Source organism: Gymnoscopelus braueri, assembly GCF_963280865.1.
Source record: "Gymnoscopelus braueri genome assembly, chromosome: 13".
Lineage (NCBI taxonomy): Eukaryota > Metazoa > Chordata > Actinopteri > Myctophiformes > Myctophidae > Gymnoscopelus > Gymnoscopelus braueri.
This window is the reverse complement of record NC_137615.1, coordinates 13,343,228-13,356,514: the sequence shown is the minus strand read 5'-3', so window position 1 is coordinate 13,356,514 and position 13,287 is coordinate 13,343,228. Positions and strand designations below refer to the sequence as shown.

At 38.8% G+C, this 13,287-nt stretch overlaps 2 protein-coding genes across 2 annotated transcripts in view; both read right to left on the bottom strand.

Annotated features, from left to right (window-relative positions):
* Positions 1–333: 333 nt before the first annotated feature.
* Positions 334–8,041, bottom strand: LOC308098360 (uncharacterized protein). Its single transcript, XM_080446680.1, has 7 exons — positions 8,017–8,041; positions 5,924–5,976; positions 5,540–5,828; positions 5,264–5,305; positions 3,252–3,614; positions 1,563–1,613; positions 334–716 (listed from the first exon to the last, which is right to left on the bottom strand). The coding sequence occupies exons 2-7, from the start codon at positions 5,951–5,953 to the stop codon at positions 343–345; spliced, it is 1,149 nt and encodes a 382-aa protein (XP_080302806.1). The 5' UTR covers positions 5,954–5,976; positions 8,017–8,041; the 3' UTR covers positions 334–342.
* A 3,947-nt stretch (positions 8,042–11,988) lies between these two features.
* Positions 11,989–13,287, bottom strand: part of LOC308098815 (uncharacterized protein) — a 4,665-nt gene continuing 3,366 nt past the window's right edge. The window contains exon 3 of the mRNA XM_080447262.1: positions 11,989–12,628. Coding sequence (XP_080303388.1) covers positions 12,424–12,628 — 205 coding nt within the window. The 3' untranslated portion in view covers positions 11,989–12,423. The remainder of the gene's footprint in view (positions 12,629–13,287) is intronic.

Genomic DNA, 13,287 nt, shown 5'->3' with positions numbered 1-13,287 from the left:
AAAAAAAAACACCTGGTTTTGTTGTTACATTTGATATGAAAAACGGAATGCATGCGTAATTTCTGTTTCTTGCTTGTATTTTTCTGAAAAGAAAAAGGAATGTTATTTTGCTGTTTGGGGAAAAGAAGAAGAAATGTGATTTGGAATGTGTTTGCCAATGAGAAGAAAACAGTCATATTACATGTGGATTTAATGTTCAAGGTGTTAACAGAATTTTCAGTGAATTGAAAAGCTAAGGATCTTTTCAAGCTAAAGTAAGGGGGATGTGGTGTAATGTTATTACCTGGCTTGGAACAGGTTAATGTTGAAGTTAAGGTTATGGGAGGTCCGGGCTTAGGAGACCTATAAGGAGCGTGCCCGGGAACCGACCAGGAAGTCTATGCTATTGTCCGACACGACATGTGGAGACGCTGTATTGTATGACCTGTATTCTTGAGTAAACAACAGTCTAACGCAAGCTCTTGTAGTTGTCTTTATATCTAAACGAGAACTCAACAGTTTCTTGACAGACTTCTTTCCCTTTGGAACTTTATAGCCATTATTCTTAGCTTGGACTATCATGCCCTTATTTTCCAGTCTCTTAGCAGCAAGCTTGACTTGTTTTTTTTTCACACCATAGCCAGCAGCGAGAGCGTTAGCAATTCTGGGCAGGGGGACACCATGACGTTCGTTGGAGGCAGACACAGTGTTGTAGAATGTGTTGTACGTATTAACGACTGTTAGGGATAAGATAAGATAAGATAACATACTGTAATGTAATCAGTGTTTTTCCTCTAACATACAGGCATTCAGTCATTACACAGGTGTACTCCTATTTTATTTATTTAAATTAGTAAAGTCTACTTGTATATAATTAAGTTGCCTCTGACTCCGTAGTGTTCAAATTGTTATTAGATACAAATCCATACAACTAGAAAGACTGAAATCTTATGAAAAGGGACTTTCACACCGAACTTTGATTCTGTTAATGCGGCGGATTCTGCCAATGCTGGGAACGGAGCAGTGGAAATCCGCAAATGGGAACAAACCACTCTGTTCCCATTGAAAAGCATTAGCAGAATCAACCGCATAGGCAGAATTCAAGTTTGGTGTTACTGCGCCCTTAGGGCGCGCTCCCACCAAGAGTTGGCTGGCCGCTGTTAAACGCAGGTTGTGCGCGGCCACAGTTTTTTGCAGCCAGCAGATTCTAAAAAACGGGAGTGTCGCGCCTGTCACTCACTTACAGGACCCTCCCCGTAGCCCGCACTGCCTGCTGCCTTGAGCCTTGAGCACCATGTTGCTTCCTGAGTCTTGAGACGGTCCGCCTTCGACTCACCCGATTGGACAGAGGGAGAAAATCAGCGCCTGCCTCCAGCAGTTTTATGCTTAGTCGCGGAGAGCAGATAAACGCAAGGTCTGCGCGACTAGCGGAAAAATCTGCTCTTGCGTGAATCAACGCATTTGCATTGACAATGCATTGGCAGATTCTGCAAACAGCGGCCAGCCAACTCTTGGTGGGAGCGCGCCCTTAGAAGTGCTTTCTGTTTCCCACATGAGACCATTTTTATCTTCTCAGGACCTACCTCTGGGTTCCGCCACTGTCATTTCTGGAGGTTTCTGAGTTGAGCCAGCACCTTTAAGAAAACATGGGGGGAGAAAACATATTTAGTAGTAGTATTATTATAGTACTATATCATATTACATTATATTATGTATATGACAATCTTTGTATGTTGCCATTGATTAGATTAGATTAGATTAGATTAGATTAGATTAGATTAGATTAGATTAGATTAGATTAGATTAGATTAGATTAGATTAGATTAGATGAATTTGGAATTGATTAGGTCTGAAATTAAATCAATAAAAATGCTCAGAATTGCAAATCCTCACATTTGTGGAATAATTATTTTAGGTCAGTGACTTCTAGAGTTTTAAAGCCACCCCACCACCTGAGAAATCAGTGTGTGTGTGTGTGTGTGTGTGTGTGTGTGTGTGTGCGTGCGTGCGTGCGTGCGTGCATGCGTGCGTGCGTGCGTGCGTGCGTGCGTGCGTGCATGCGTGTGTGTGTGTGTGTGTGTGTGCGTGCGTGTTCGTGTGTTTGTGTGTGTGTGTGTACTATGTGTAGTTGGCTATATGTACTGTATTTCACCTTCATGTTTCACTTAGGTTCTGTGGTTATGAGTTCAGTTGTGTATTTGCTTTACCCTTCTCATTTTGTGTTTTCTCATTGGTCCTATAGGGTGTACCAAAAAATCCAAAAGGGTCGTCAACATGTGTGACTTGCTAGCGGCGGACATTTTTGGGGCCGGAGGGTGCATAAACAGCTTGTAAACAGTGACCCGACCGTGTTCTTTTTTTTACTCACAGTCACAATGATGAGTTTTTTACCAAAAACATGAAACCGCTATTTTGTCTCTGCTAACTACAGTAAAAGTAACTAGGTAATGCAACTAGACTATAGCCTAGGGTGGTCCAGAGTGTTTGTCTTTTTTCTCTCTCTAACGCTATGACAGGCGGGCTGCTGTGCTCATAGACCGAACATTCCACTACCGTGCAAGGTCTCCAACTTAAATAAAACACAAAACTGCCTTTGTTTCGGTGAATAGTGAAATAGTTTTGTTTATTAGTTGGAGACCTCGCACAGTAGTGGAATGTTCGGTCTTTGAGCAGAGCAGCCCGCCTGTCAGATCGTTAGAGAGAAAAGAAAAGTCACTTAACACTCTCTGGACCACCCTAGGCTATCCTGGTCTAGTTGCATTACCTAGTTACTTTTAGTTAGCAGAGACAAAATATATTGGTATATGTTTTTGGTAAAAGAAAATACCTTTGAGAAAATGACGTGAACAAACACGGCTGTACCCGTACAGGCGCACCCTATAGGACTTGGGGAGCAGTGTGATGATGATCATCAGTGAAATTGCCAGTACTTCGGCAGATCCTTGATTTTTGCACCTCACCCACTATGCACAATCCACTCATCCATACATGCATTACACTACTGACTTTACTGATTTCTACACTTCATTTGTTTATTCCTAGCTTTTTTATTTGGTTTTATTATTAAAAAAATACTAATTTACTTTTTAAACTGCGTCTCCCCTTTTCTCTGCGTCTCCCCTGTCCCCTAGTACCCCTAGTACCCCTAGTACCCCTCGGCCAGGGTCATTTGAGAGAGAGAGAGAGAGAGAGAGAGAGAGAGAGAGAGAGAGAGAGAGAGAGAGAGAGAGAGAGAGAGAGAGAGAGAGAGAGAGAGAGAGAGAGAGAATCACCTGTGAATCCGTTGTTGTGTGTGGTTGGCCTGTCCGTCTGATCTGCAGGTGGGGGCTGATGCAGCAGTTCACCAAGTTTCGGGTCCAGCTGACAAACGATGTCAATCATTTCGGAACACGCCGTGTTTCCCTTTTTCCGCACCATGTCAATAAGTTCCCGTGCTTTTTCTGACCTGAGCTTTTCACCTCTAACTGACTCCATCTCTCCTTCATTGATCACTTTCTTTAACAGAAGGTCGTCCAGGAGTTGGTCTAGGTTGGCTTTGGAGACTCTTTGAATGAACACACTCCTCCCAGACCTCAGCTTCTCCTCTGCAAATCTGTCTTCCTGGGTCTTTGTCATAGTCTGAGCTGGAGAAGCACCTTGAAGACAATATGGAGAATTAATAATAATAATAATAATAATAATAATAATAATAATAATAATAATAATAATAATAATAATAATAATAATAATAATAATAAGCACTATTTAGTACAATCTAGGTGTACTTAAAGCGGCACTATGTAACTTCTTTTTGAATGAATAAAATATCATTTTGTCCAATCTGTATGGTAGAGTATGTTAATACAATATAACTTATACAGTTGGGGTGGTTGTATTTTGTCTCCCTGCTCTTCTATTGAGACATTTAGATAGTGTCAAAGGTCACGTCTCACCTAGACACAGGATCTGACACAAATTTTTACCTGATGGTCAAGATTCAATTTATCCCCTGAGCAAGCAGGCAGGCTCTTTTAGCTCAATGGTAAAAATGTCAGCTCTTGCGTAGGAAACTGGGTTCAAATCCGGGGTAGAAGAGGAAAGTTACATAGTGCAGCTTTAATTAAATGTGACCAAAAAAAATGTATCAACCATTAAGGCTACAAATAAGATAGTATTTAAATGTACACACACTTTAACATGAAACAAGTTTAAATTAATTGTATAGTGCATTTTGCTCTGGTAATCCACTCTAAATATACCCCTCCAGTGGAATAAAAATATTTTTTTATCAAACTGATCCCAAACCTATGTTTCTGTTTTGAACTACCCATTTTTAAGATTTGATCAGGGATTAAACATTTTGAACTCGTGGGCCCAGGGGTGAGACCAGCTAAATGATTATTATGTCATCATTAAAAGGATCCCTGGCTAATAAGCCAAATATGCCTTAATATATTATAATTGCCCTCTATAACTAAAATAAAACTTTTAAACACCTTAAATATTACATTTATTTTAGAAACAGTTAATCTTTTACTCGAGAGGGGCAATGCCTGTCACAAGTTGTGGTCCAGCCCTATGGAATGCATGTGCAAAAAGAATATATATTGATTTGATGCTCATATTAACCTTAGTAGTATTATGTTGTTTTTCATTTCACATGCATTCCATAAATGCTATAGGGCTGGACCACACATGGACAAATGACATCATCAACTTGCGACGGGCATTGCCCCTCTTGAGTGAAAGATGAACTTTTTCTCAAATAAATACAATATTTTTTAAAAATATATTAAATTTTTTTTGTTATAGAGGACAATTATAATGTATTAAGGCATATTTGGCTTATTAGCCAGGGATCCTTTTAAGGATCAGGTCTGTGGTCTAATCAATCAGTGCATATGCACTGCAGCTGGGGTCATAACAATGTTGAGAATCACAACAAGCAACAAACTTTTAGCTTATATCATACATGGCTGTATTTATAGCTGTAACAGTCAACATGACCAGTTGGCAATAGCCTAATTGTTCTTAGTGTCAAAGATTTATTCCATTACTGTAAGTGCTAGTAGATGCGCTGTGTTTTGTTGTGGTATTTTTTATGTCTACCTGCACAAACATAAAAGCTACTATAGTCTCTTATTCTTATAGCCTAGGTGAGTTGACTTTGTCAACTTTTAATGTTACTGAAATAAGATAACATAAGTTGAAGTTGCTGTTGATATACTGAATATTTTTCTATCCTCGCTGTGTATATGTGTATATATGGAATTATGGATATTTTGTGAAGAGAGTGGGTCTGTACCTGGAACAGAAAGGCTGTTTGTGATCTTTGGTTCAGGTGGTCCTGTGGAAGAGAGAAGTGAAAGCCTTTATTGCAGTGTTCTCATTTTCATTTTCATTTTCTTCTTTGTGTAATGTTGCAAGGTGCAACAGCTGACCAAATAAGATGGCAATTTAAAAACTGAGAGACAGAAAATCAAAACTTTTCATACTTTCAATGAATTATGCAGTCAAACAAAGTAGACATTACACGCACCAAGCACAAAGAATCAGCATTTTTCTTTTCTTTTTTTTTTACCTGGCAGCGCAGAAGAAGAATTCCATTGCTTGAGTTGTGGATAGGTGTTGAGAATCTCTGTTTTTTTTAGAAGTTTAAGGAACTGAGATGAGGTTCCCTCTCCTCTTTTAATCATTGTATCAATAAGTTGAATACAAGCATCTTCTGGCTGTGCTGTACTCATCAGTCGATTATAAACTCTTTCATCAATAATTCCATCAGAACGTGCATGCTGTAGAATGTGGCGATCTGAGCTGAGCCACTCGACAAGTTTGGTCGAGTTGGTGGCCAATATCTTCACAGACGAGCCCTATAGAAATGAGTAGCAGGTATTTTTTGTTTTCAATGTGCAACAATTGTAACAATGACCCCTTATTTTGAGTTGCTATTTGCCAGTAAACCTACCTGTAGAGTATCTTCGTGATTGGAAGCCATGGTCTTCTCTGGATGAAGCACAGCTGACAAGCAAAGAAGAAATGTAATTTTAATTTCCTCAATGGCAGTGGGAGAGATACTTTAAGCGCCACTTACAAAATGTCATTGTTGAAGCCCCACAATATGGTTTCACCTATACATGCATGAAAATTGGTATACACCTGTATCATGTCCCAACTTATTAAAATAAGTCTCTTGGAGCCATGACCTAAACCCAGCGGGAAGTCAGCCATTTTGAATTTATTGTGGCATTTTAGCACATTCTTTTGCCATTTTCAAGGGGGAATATTTGAACAAACTCCTCCCAGGAGGATGGTCAGAATCACCTCAAACTCGCTCAGTGTACACAAGAGAACTTAACGATGAAAAGTTATCAAAAGCGTGAGTTTTCATAAAACGGCGTGTTCGTGGCGAAGCGTCAAATTTCCTTTTTTTTACCGCACGTCACAATTAAATTCAAAGGAGCTTTTATTGGCATGAGAGAATGTCACTTCAAACACTTAACATATAATACGTTTGACATTTTGAATCTGTAATATAAATACTGGGCAAACGTAACAAATGTAAGACAGTATTGGCAGAAAATATGTTACGTATTTAATCTATGCATCTTAATTATCCATTACTTAACTGGAACCATCAAGACGGTAAAAACAGATTTAAAACATGCAGCTCAGATAGAGTTATTAAGAAGACCACTAGCATACAAGCATAGTGTAAAGTAAAAGTAAGCCTACATTTACTCAAGTACTGTACTTAAGTACAATTATGAGGTATTTTTACTTTACTGGAGTATTTCCAATTTTTTTTTACTTCTACTCCACTATCTCAGAGGCAAATATACTTTGAATTGAATTCATGGAGATTTTTTTTGTTTTTGTCGCATTCCTAAGCCAATAATTTGATGACCGGTGGAGTCTCCGGTATAGGAGACTTGCTGAGTCCTCGACTGAGTCTCCTATGACCTGGTCATCAAATGATTAGCTCAGGAATGTGACAAAAACAAAAATATCTCCATGAATTCAAGGATTCATGGGGTGTGTAATTGATAGATAATAGGTCATTTTTTTTTAGATGAACTACTCCTTTAATTCACTTCCTTGATGAAATTATGCCTAATTTACGCATTTTAATTAAACTTTAATTAACATACGCATCATAACAGCAAGATTAATTTCAGACCAACAAACATGTTTGCATATGTTTTGCCAACATGTTTAGAACATATATTTGGCATATAGATTAGTTACGCCCAGATCTGTTTTAGCCTAGCTCCATAAAGAACCTCTCACTCCGCTATACAGCTCCGAGATGATGTTCTATGTCATTCTCATCCAGAATCGGTGGAACGTCCGCCAAGGCTCCACTGTTTACCCTTTTGTATACATCGTATCCCAAAACTAATGGTAGATTCCAAACCGCACGGATGTTTAAGGTTTGGTCCGGAGCATAATATTTTAGGTCCGGAGCGAAACTACCCGTTTAAATCGCTTATTTAGTCAGCTTGTGGCCATGTTTTCCATTCAACCCGGAAAACCCCCCCTACGTCCGCTGCCAGTACTGCTCCCGGTTTGGCTACAATGGGAAACATGGCCACAGGCTGACTAAATAAGCGATTTAAACGGGTAGTTTCGCTCCGGACCCAAAATATTATGCTCCGGACCAAACCTTAGACATCCGTGCAGTTTGGAATCTACCATTAGTTTTGGGATACGATGTATACAAAAGGGTAAACAGCGGAGCCTTGGTGGACGTTCCACCGATTCTGGATGAGAACGACATAGAACCTCATCTCGGAGCTGTATAGCGGAGTGAGAGGTTCTTTATGGAGCTAGTTTTAGCCAAAAGACCTGCCTCATCACACACACACTTTCACAAGTAAAGTGTTAAATTAACAGTAGCCCTACAGCCTTATATATTATGGTAAAGAGTCGTATAGCATTCTGCAAATTCTAGTCATACTTTTTAGCCAGAAATAAGTGAAAGTGAAAGTGTAATAGTTTACTTTACTACAGAGACAGAAATAATGCTGTTTTAAAGGAACGTCCTATTATATGACGTACTGTGACATATGGATCCAATGTTCCAACTTCATCACATCAGCTTGCAGCAGTGGTGGGAAAAGTATTTTTTTGTAAGTATTTTTTTTACTTAAGGAAAAGTAACTAACTAAAGTTCTAAAATAATTGTAGTGGAGTAAAAGCACAATATTTGCCTTTGAGATGTAGAGTAGAAGTAAAAGTACTGACAATTGGAAATACTCAAGTAAAGTAAAAAATACCTCAAAACTGTACTTAAAGGGGTACTTCACTTTCGGGCCGGGGACACATTTAAAAAAAATATTAAAAATAAATGAAAAAAGTTATGGAAAATTCATGGCCCCCTCACACATTAGTAGGACACTGCGTGTCGTGAGGGGGCCATGAATTTTCCATAACTTTTTTCATTTATTTTTAATATTTTTTTTAAATGTGTCCCCCGGCGGAAAGTGAAGTATCCCTTTAAGTACAGAATTTGAGTAAATGTAGGCCTACGTAGTTACTTTCCACCACTGGCTTTCAGCTTGTAAATGCCCGAGTTTGCGTGTGCGCACTCTCACACACACACACACACACACACACACACACACACACACACACACACACACACACACACACACACACACACACACACACACACACACACAAGCACGCACGCATGCACACACGTGCACACACGTGCACAGGGGGCTTTTTGCTGCTGGCTCTCTCTCTCTCTCTCTCTCTCTCTCTCTCTCTCTCTCTCTCTCTCTCTCTCTCCCCTCCCTCTCTCCACTGCATTGATAAATAAAGTACAAAGTACAAGACTAAGTACATTTACTCAAGTACTGTACTTAGTAGTAGAGTAGTAGTAGAGTAAACTGTACATTTTTTTTGTATTTTACGTTACTGGAGTATTTCCAATTTTCAGTACTTTTACTTCTACTCGACTACATCTCGGAGGCAAATATTGTACTTTTACTACAATTATTTGAATTAGCCCAATATACGTTTCGGCCATTTAGCCAATCCACAAGCTCACAATGCATTGCATCAGGAAGCATTGTGAGCTTGTAGATCGCCTATTTTCAAAATGATTGTATACATTTGAAAACTTTTATACATTTTGAAAAGGGGACCTTCTGCACAATGAGTTACACCAGTACTTTTGTACAAAAGTATTGATATAAAATGTACTAAAAAGTACCAAAAGTAGAAAGTATAGGCCTACATACTCAGAGTATGTAAGCCTACTTTCTACTTTTGGTACTTTTTAGTACATTTTTTATCAATACTTTTGTACAAAAGTACTGGTGTACATTTTAAATTCCGGACTTTTACTTGTTGTAACCGTAATTAATTCTACATTGCAGTTGATACGTTTACTTAAGTAAAAAAGTTGAGTAGCCTACTTTTTCCACCACTGCATACAGGTAGCCTACAACAACAAACGATCGGAGGAATCTCTTGATAAAGTCGTTTATTGGTGTCTGGCCAGAAAATCAGCAAAGTTTTAAATTAACAGTAAAGTATCCTGTCTAAATAAAATAGTGGCGGCGACTCATAGCCTTCTTTACATTGTAAAATGTCCTACCTTTGGAAAAAAAAAATCGTCCCTACGTCGTCTTGTAGGCAGCCTACTTTCCCGTTCTGTCACACGGAAATAAACGATGCTGCTGCGTCACGTCTTTACGTTTGGATGATGATCACAATATGGAAATATCAAATCTGGTCTACATCAACCCTGAAACATGACTCATGGATGAACTTCAACCTGGTGTTTGCACTTTCTCCATTAACATCTACATAAACGTTCAGATTTCACATATAAAGTGCTTACCCCATGGCCATGGATGTTATAATTCTACTCGGGCCCACAGAAGTACCCGTATCTTTCGTATTGTTCAATAAAAAGCCATTTAATCCGACCGGTGGCCATTTTATCCGTATGGTTTCAACTATGCGACCCTATTGGTTGGGGGGTGTATTGAACTGTGATACATTATAACTCTATGAGAAAATGGCCACCAATCAGATTAAAATGTTTTTTATTGAACAATAAGGAAGATACGGGTACTTTTGAGAGGCCGTATATAATTATAACATCCGTGGCCATGAGGTAAGTACTATATATTTGAAATTTGAACGTACATGTAAATAAGGACCGTAAATTTAAAAAAAAGTGCAAACACCAGGTTGAAGTTCATCCATGACGGTCGTGACAGACGACAGTCGTGTGATCCATGTCTACTTTCAGGTTGTAGCCTCTACAGCAGTGGTCTTCAACGTTTTTAATGTCAAGGACCCCCTAGTAAAAAACATAAATTCATTGTACTATTTGAAACTGAAGTTTGAAGTTTAGAGTGTATTACATGGCTGTCAATAAATTAAATAAAACCTCCACAGGGTTCCAGGGCAGAGCCACAGGGTAGTCCCACTGCAGCATGGCTACAGACTTAAGGCCCCCTTGCACAGGGCCGGTTCTAGCCGTTATGGCGCCCTGGGCGAACCGCCCTGCAGACATTCCCAGGTAAGTAGCCTGTATAGCTTACAAACTATAGTCAGGGTGCCTATTCCAACAAGATTAATAGACCCAAACAGTGATGTGATGTGCAAATGATGTGAAATGATTGTTTTTTTCCTGATCGTAATTTTGGCACGCCACTTGGGATGGCACCCTGGGCAGCTGCCTATATCACCTATAGGAAGCGCTGAACTTGAACCTGCCAAAGAGTCGGACGTAATTTTGTATTGGTCAATCACACCTGCTTTTTCTGTGCAATAAATATGGATTCAGTGGGTAGACCTTCCACATTAACTCTGGCATCTCTATTCTGGGCAATTTTTATATTTTATTAATTTTCAAGAATAGTGAAAATTAGCCGATCTGCACTTTGTGAGCTTCTGTATAAGCTATTTTGCCAAAGGGCAAAAGTACTTAAAGTACCTAAAGTAAAAGTACTTATTATGCAGAATGTCCTGTTTCACAAGTTATCATGTCTAAAATGGATTAAAAATCTTTTGAAAATAGCAGATCTACAACCCCCATAGTATTTCAAATAGCCAAAGTTTAAATAGGGCTGAAGGGGTTAATGTATGTTTTGTAATAATAATCCAAATTTACAAAGTAACCAGTAACTAAAGTTTTCAAATAATTGTAGTGGAGTAAAAGTACAATATTTGTCTCTGAGATGTAGTCTATGGAGTAGAAGTAAAAATATTGAAAATTGGAAATACTCCAGCAAAGCATTTTACTTAAGTAAGTGAGTAAGTGAGTAATTCATTTCCACCACTGATTAGGCTATGTTTCCCCAGAAGGGCAGAAATGTATACTGGAAGGCACAATAACACAATGAATTCAAAATGTGAGTTTAAGCTACAGTTTATTGACTAGTAATAAGAAACACAAAATATAACATTATTAACCTTTTCATAAAACTTCATAAATCATCAACATTAACACTCATGATGTTATCATGAGAGTTAATAACACTCATGATAGAAATTAAAACAAAAGACAAGAGACATTTAAGATTCCCTTTTTGGTCACAAGGGGGCCCCCTGTACTTTCTGTTTAGAGATTGGTGACATCATGCAGCACACATGGGAAAACTGCCACAGAATAGAGCGGATAGAATTCAGTCACAGTCACACAACCTTTTGACATCTGTTTATTTCAACAACAAAATCAAGCTCCATAGATGTTGCCTTAAAAACTAAAAACATATTAATTAATATCCAAAGCACAACACAAATATATTTAAGTTATGCAGGATAATAAAAAAGCTTATTTCTTCAAGTTTCCACCCTAATACATATTGAAATGGAATTATGGGGTCTAATCCACCGTCAAACTATTGGGATGGTGAGTTGAAGTTTGCAGTGGACACAGTCAACGCAAAAATGGGCCTCATTAGAGAATTTTAAAAATCTATAAAGTACATACACTAAACCAAAACAAAAAAGCAATGGCAACAGTAATAAAAGCACAATTACAACCAAAATCAATTCCTTTGGAATATTTGTGAGTTCAACCTCAACTTTAAAATGATGTAGATCATAAAGGTTTCCTGAAAATGCATGCAACCTAAATAACAGAAACCTTAAATTTACAGCTTCCAAGAGATTATACTAGCCTATTTTGGTCAGCTCTCAAATATTACGCAGTTTCATTGGCTCATTGTAATCAAGAACAGTTCAACATTTTCTTTTTAGCAGAATGTTAAAAAAATATACAAACCTGAAGACTAACTGTAAAGTTCTACCAGAGGAGATCCCTCTCCTGACTTCCAAATGTGTTCATATAACTCAAAATAACAAACATGTGTATGGTACTGCTTTAATTCTGTAATGAAATCAATGTATCACACATTTGAACCAACTAAATAAACTAAATTCTGAACTGACATGAATGTATTTAAAGTAACTGATGATGACCATGGTCTTTACCTACTAGCCATCATAGTTAGCATAGATGTTGTCTTCATCTTCATCACTCTGACCCTCCACTGCTCTCCTTCCAGGGTTGAGGTGTTCTTTGGTGCTGCTCTCAGGGTACATGTCTGTATCATCATAGATAGCATCATTCTCCTCCTCTTCCTCTACCGCACCAGGGTTGTAGACGTGTTTGTGCATGTTGCTGGGTGCCATAAAGTCTCTGCGGTCGCCGGTCGACAAGAGAAGACATCATTTAAATTTTAATGTATTGCTGGAGTGTTTGTGTGCCATTAAGGCCTGGATGGCGAGTAACTTCCTTCAGTTAAACAAGAACTGTGGTGCTCATTGTTGCCTCTGATAGCATTGTTCCTAAGGTGGCTGGTTGTATTGGGTCCCTCAAAACTAGGGACGCAGGAGGGGGGGGGGTTCACATGGGGGGGGGGGATAAAACAATCTCCGACATCTACACTTCATGGTGTACATTTTTTGTACCGAATGAACCGAATGAACCGAATGAAAGTAACAAAAACACCCAAAAAAGTAACAAACCCGTTTTTCGGGCACGCGGTTCTAAAATGCCCTCTCCGTCCTTGCTCAAAACCAATGTGCGCTCCAACCTCAGAAACCGTGGCGCCAGTTTTGATCAGACTTTGCACCTCGACACGCACATCAAGTCCTATACATGTTTTTTCCACCTTCATAATTTTTTGCAAAGCTCAGGTTGCTTGTCTCACACCATGAGTTAGAGATAATTGTTAATCCAAAATGCTACTGCGAGACTGTTAACCAGGTCCAGCAGAAGGTGTCATATTACTTCGGTCATGGCCGCCTTGGACTGGTTTCCTGTTAATTTCAGGTCCAGTAGTTCAAGGTCCTGGT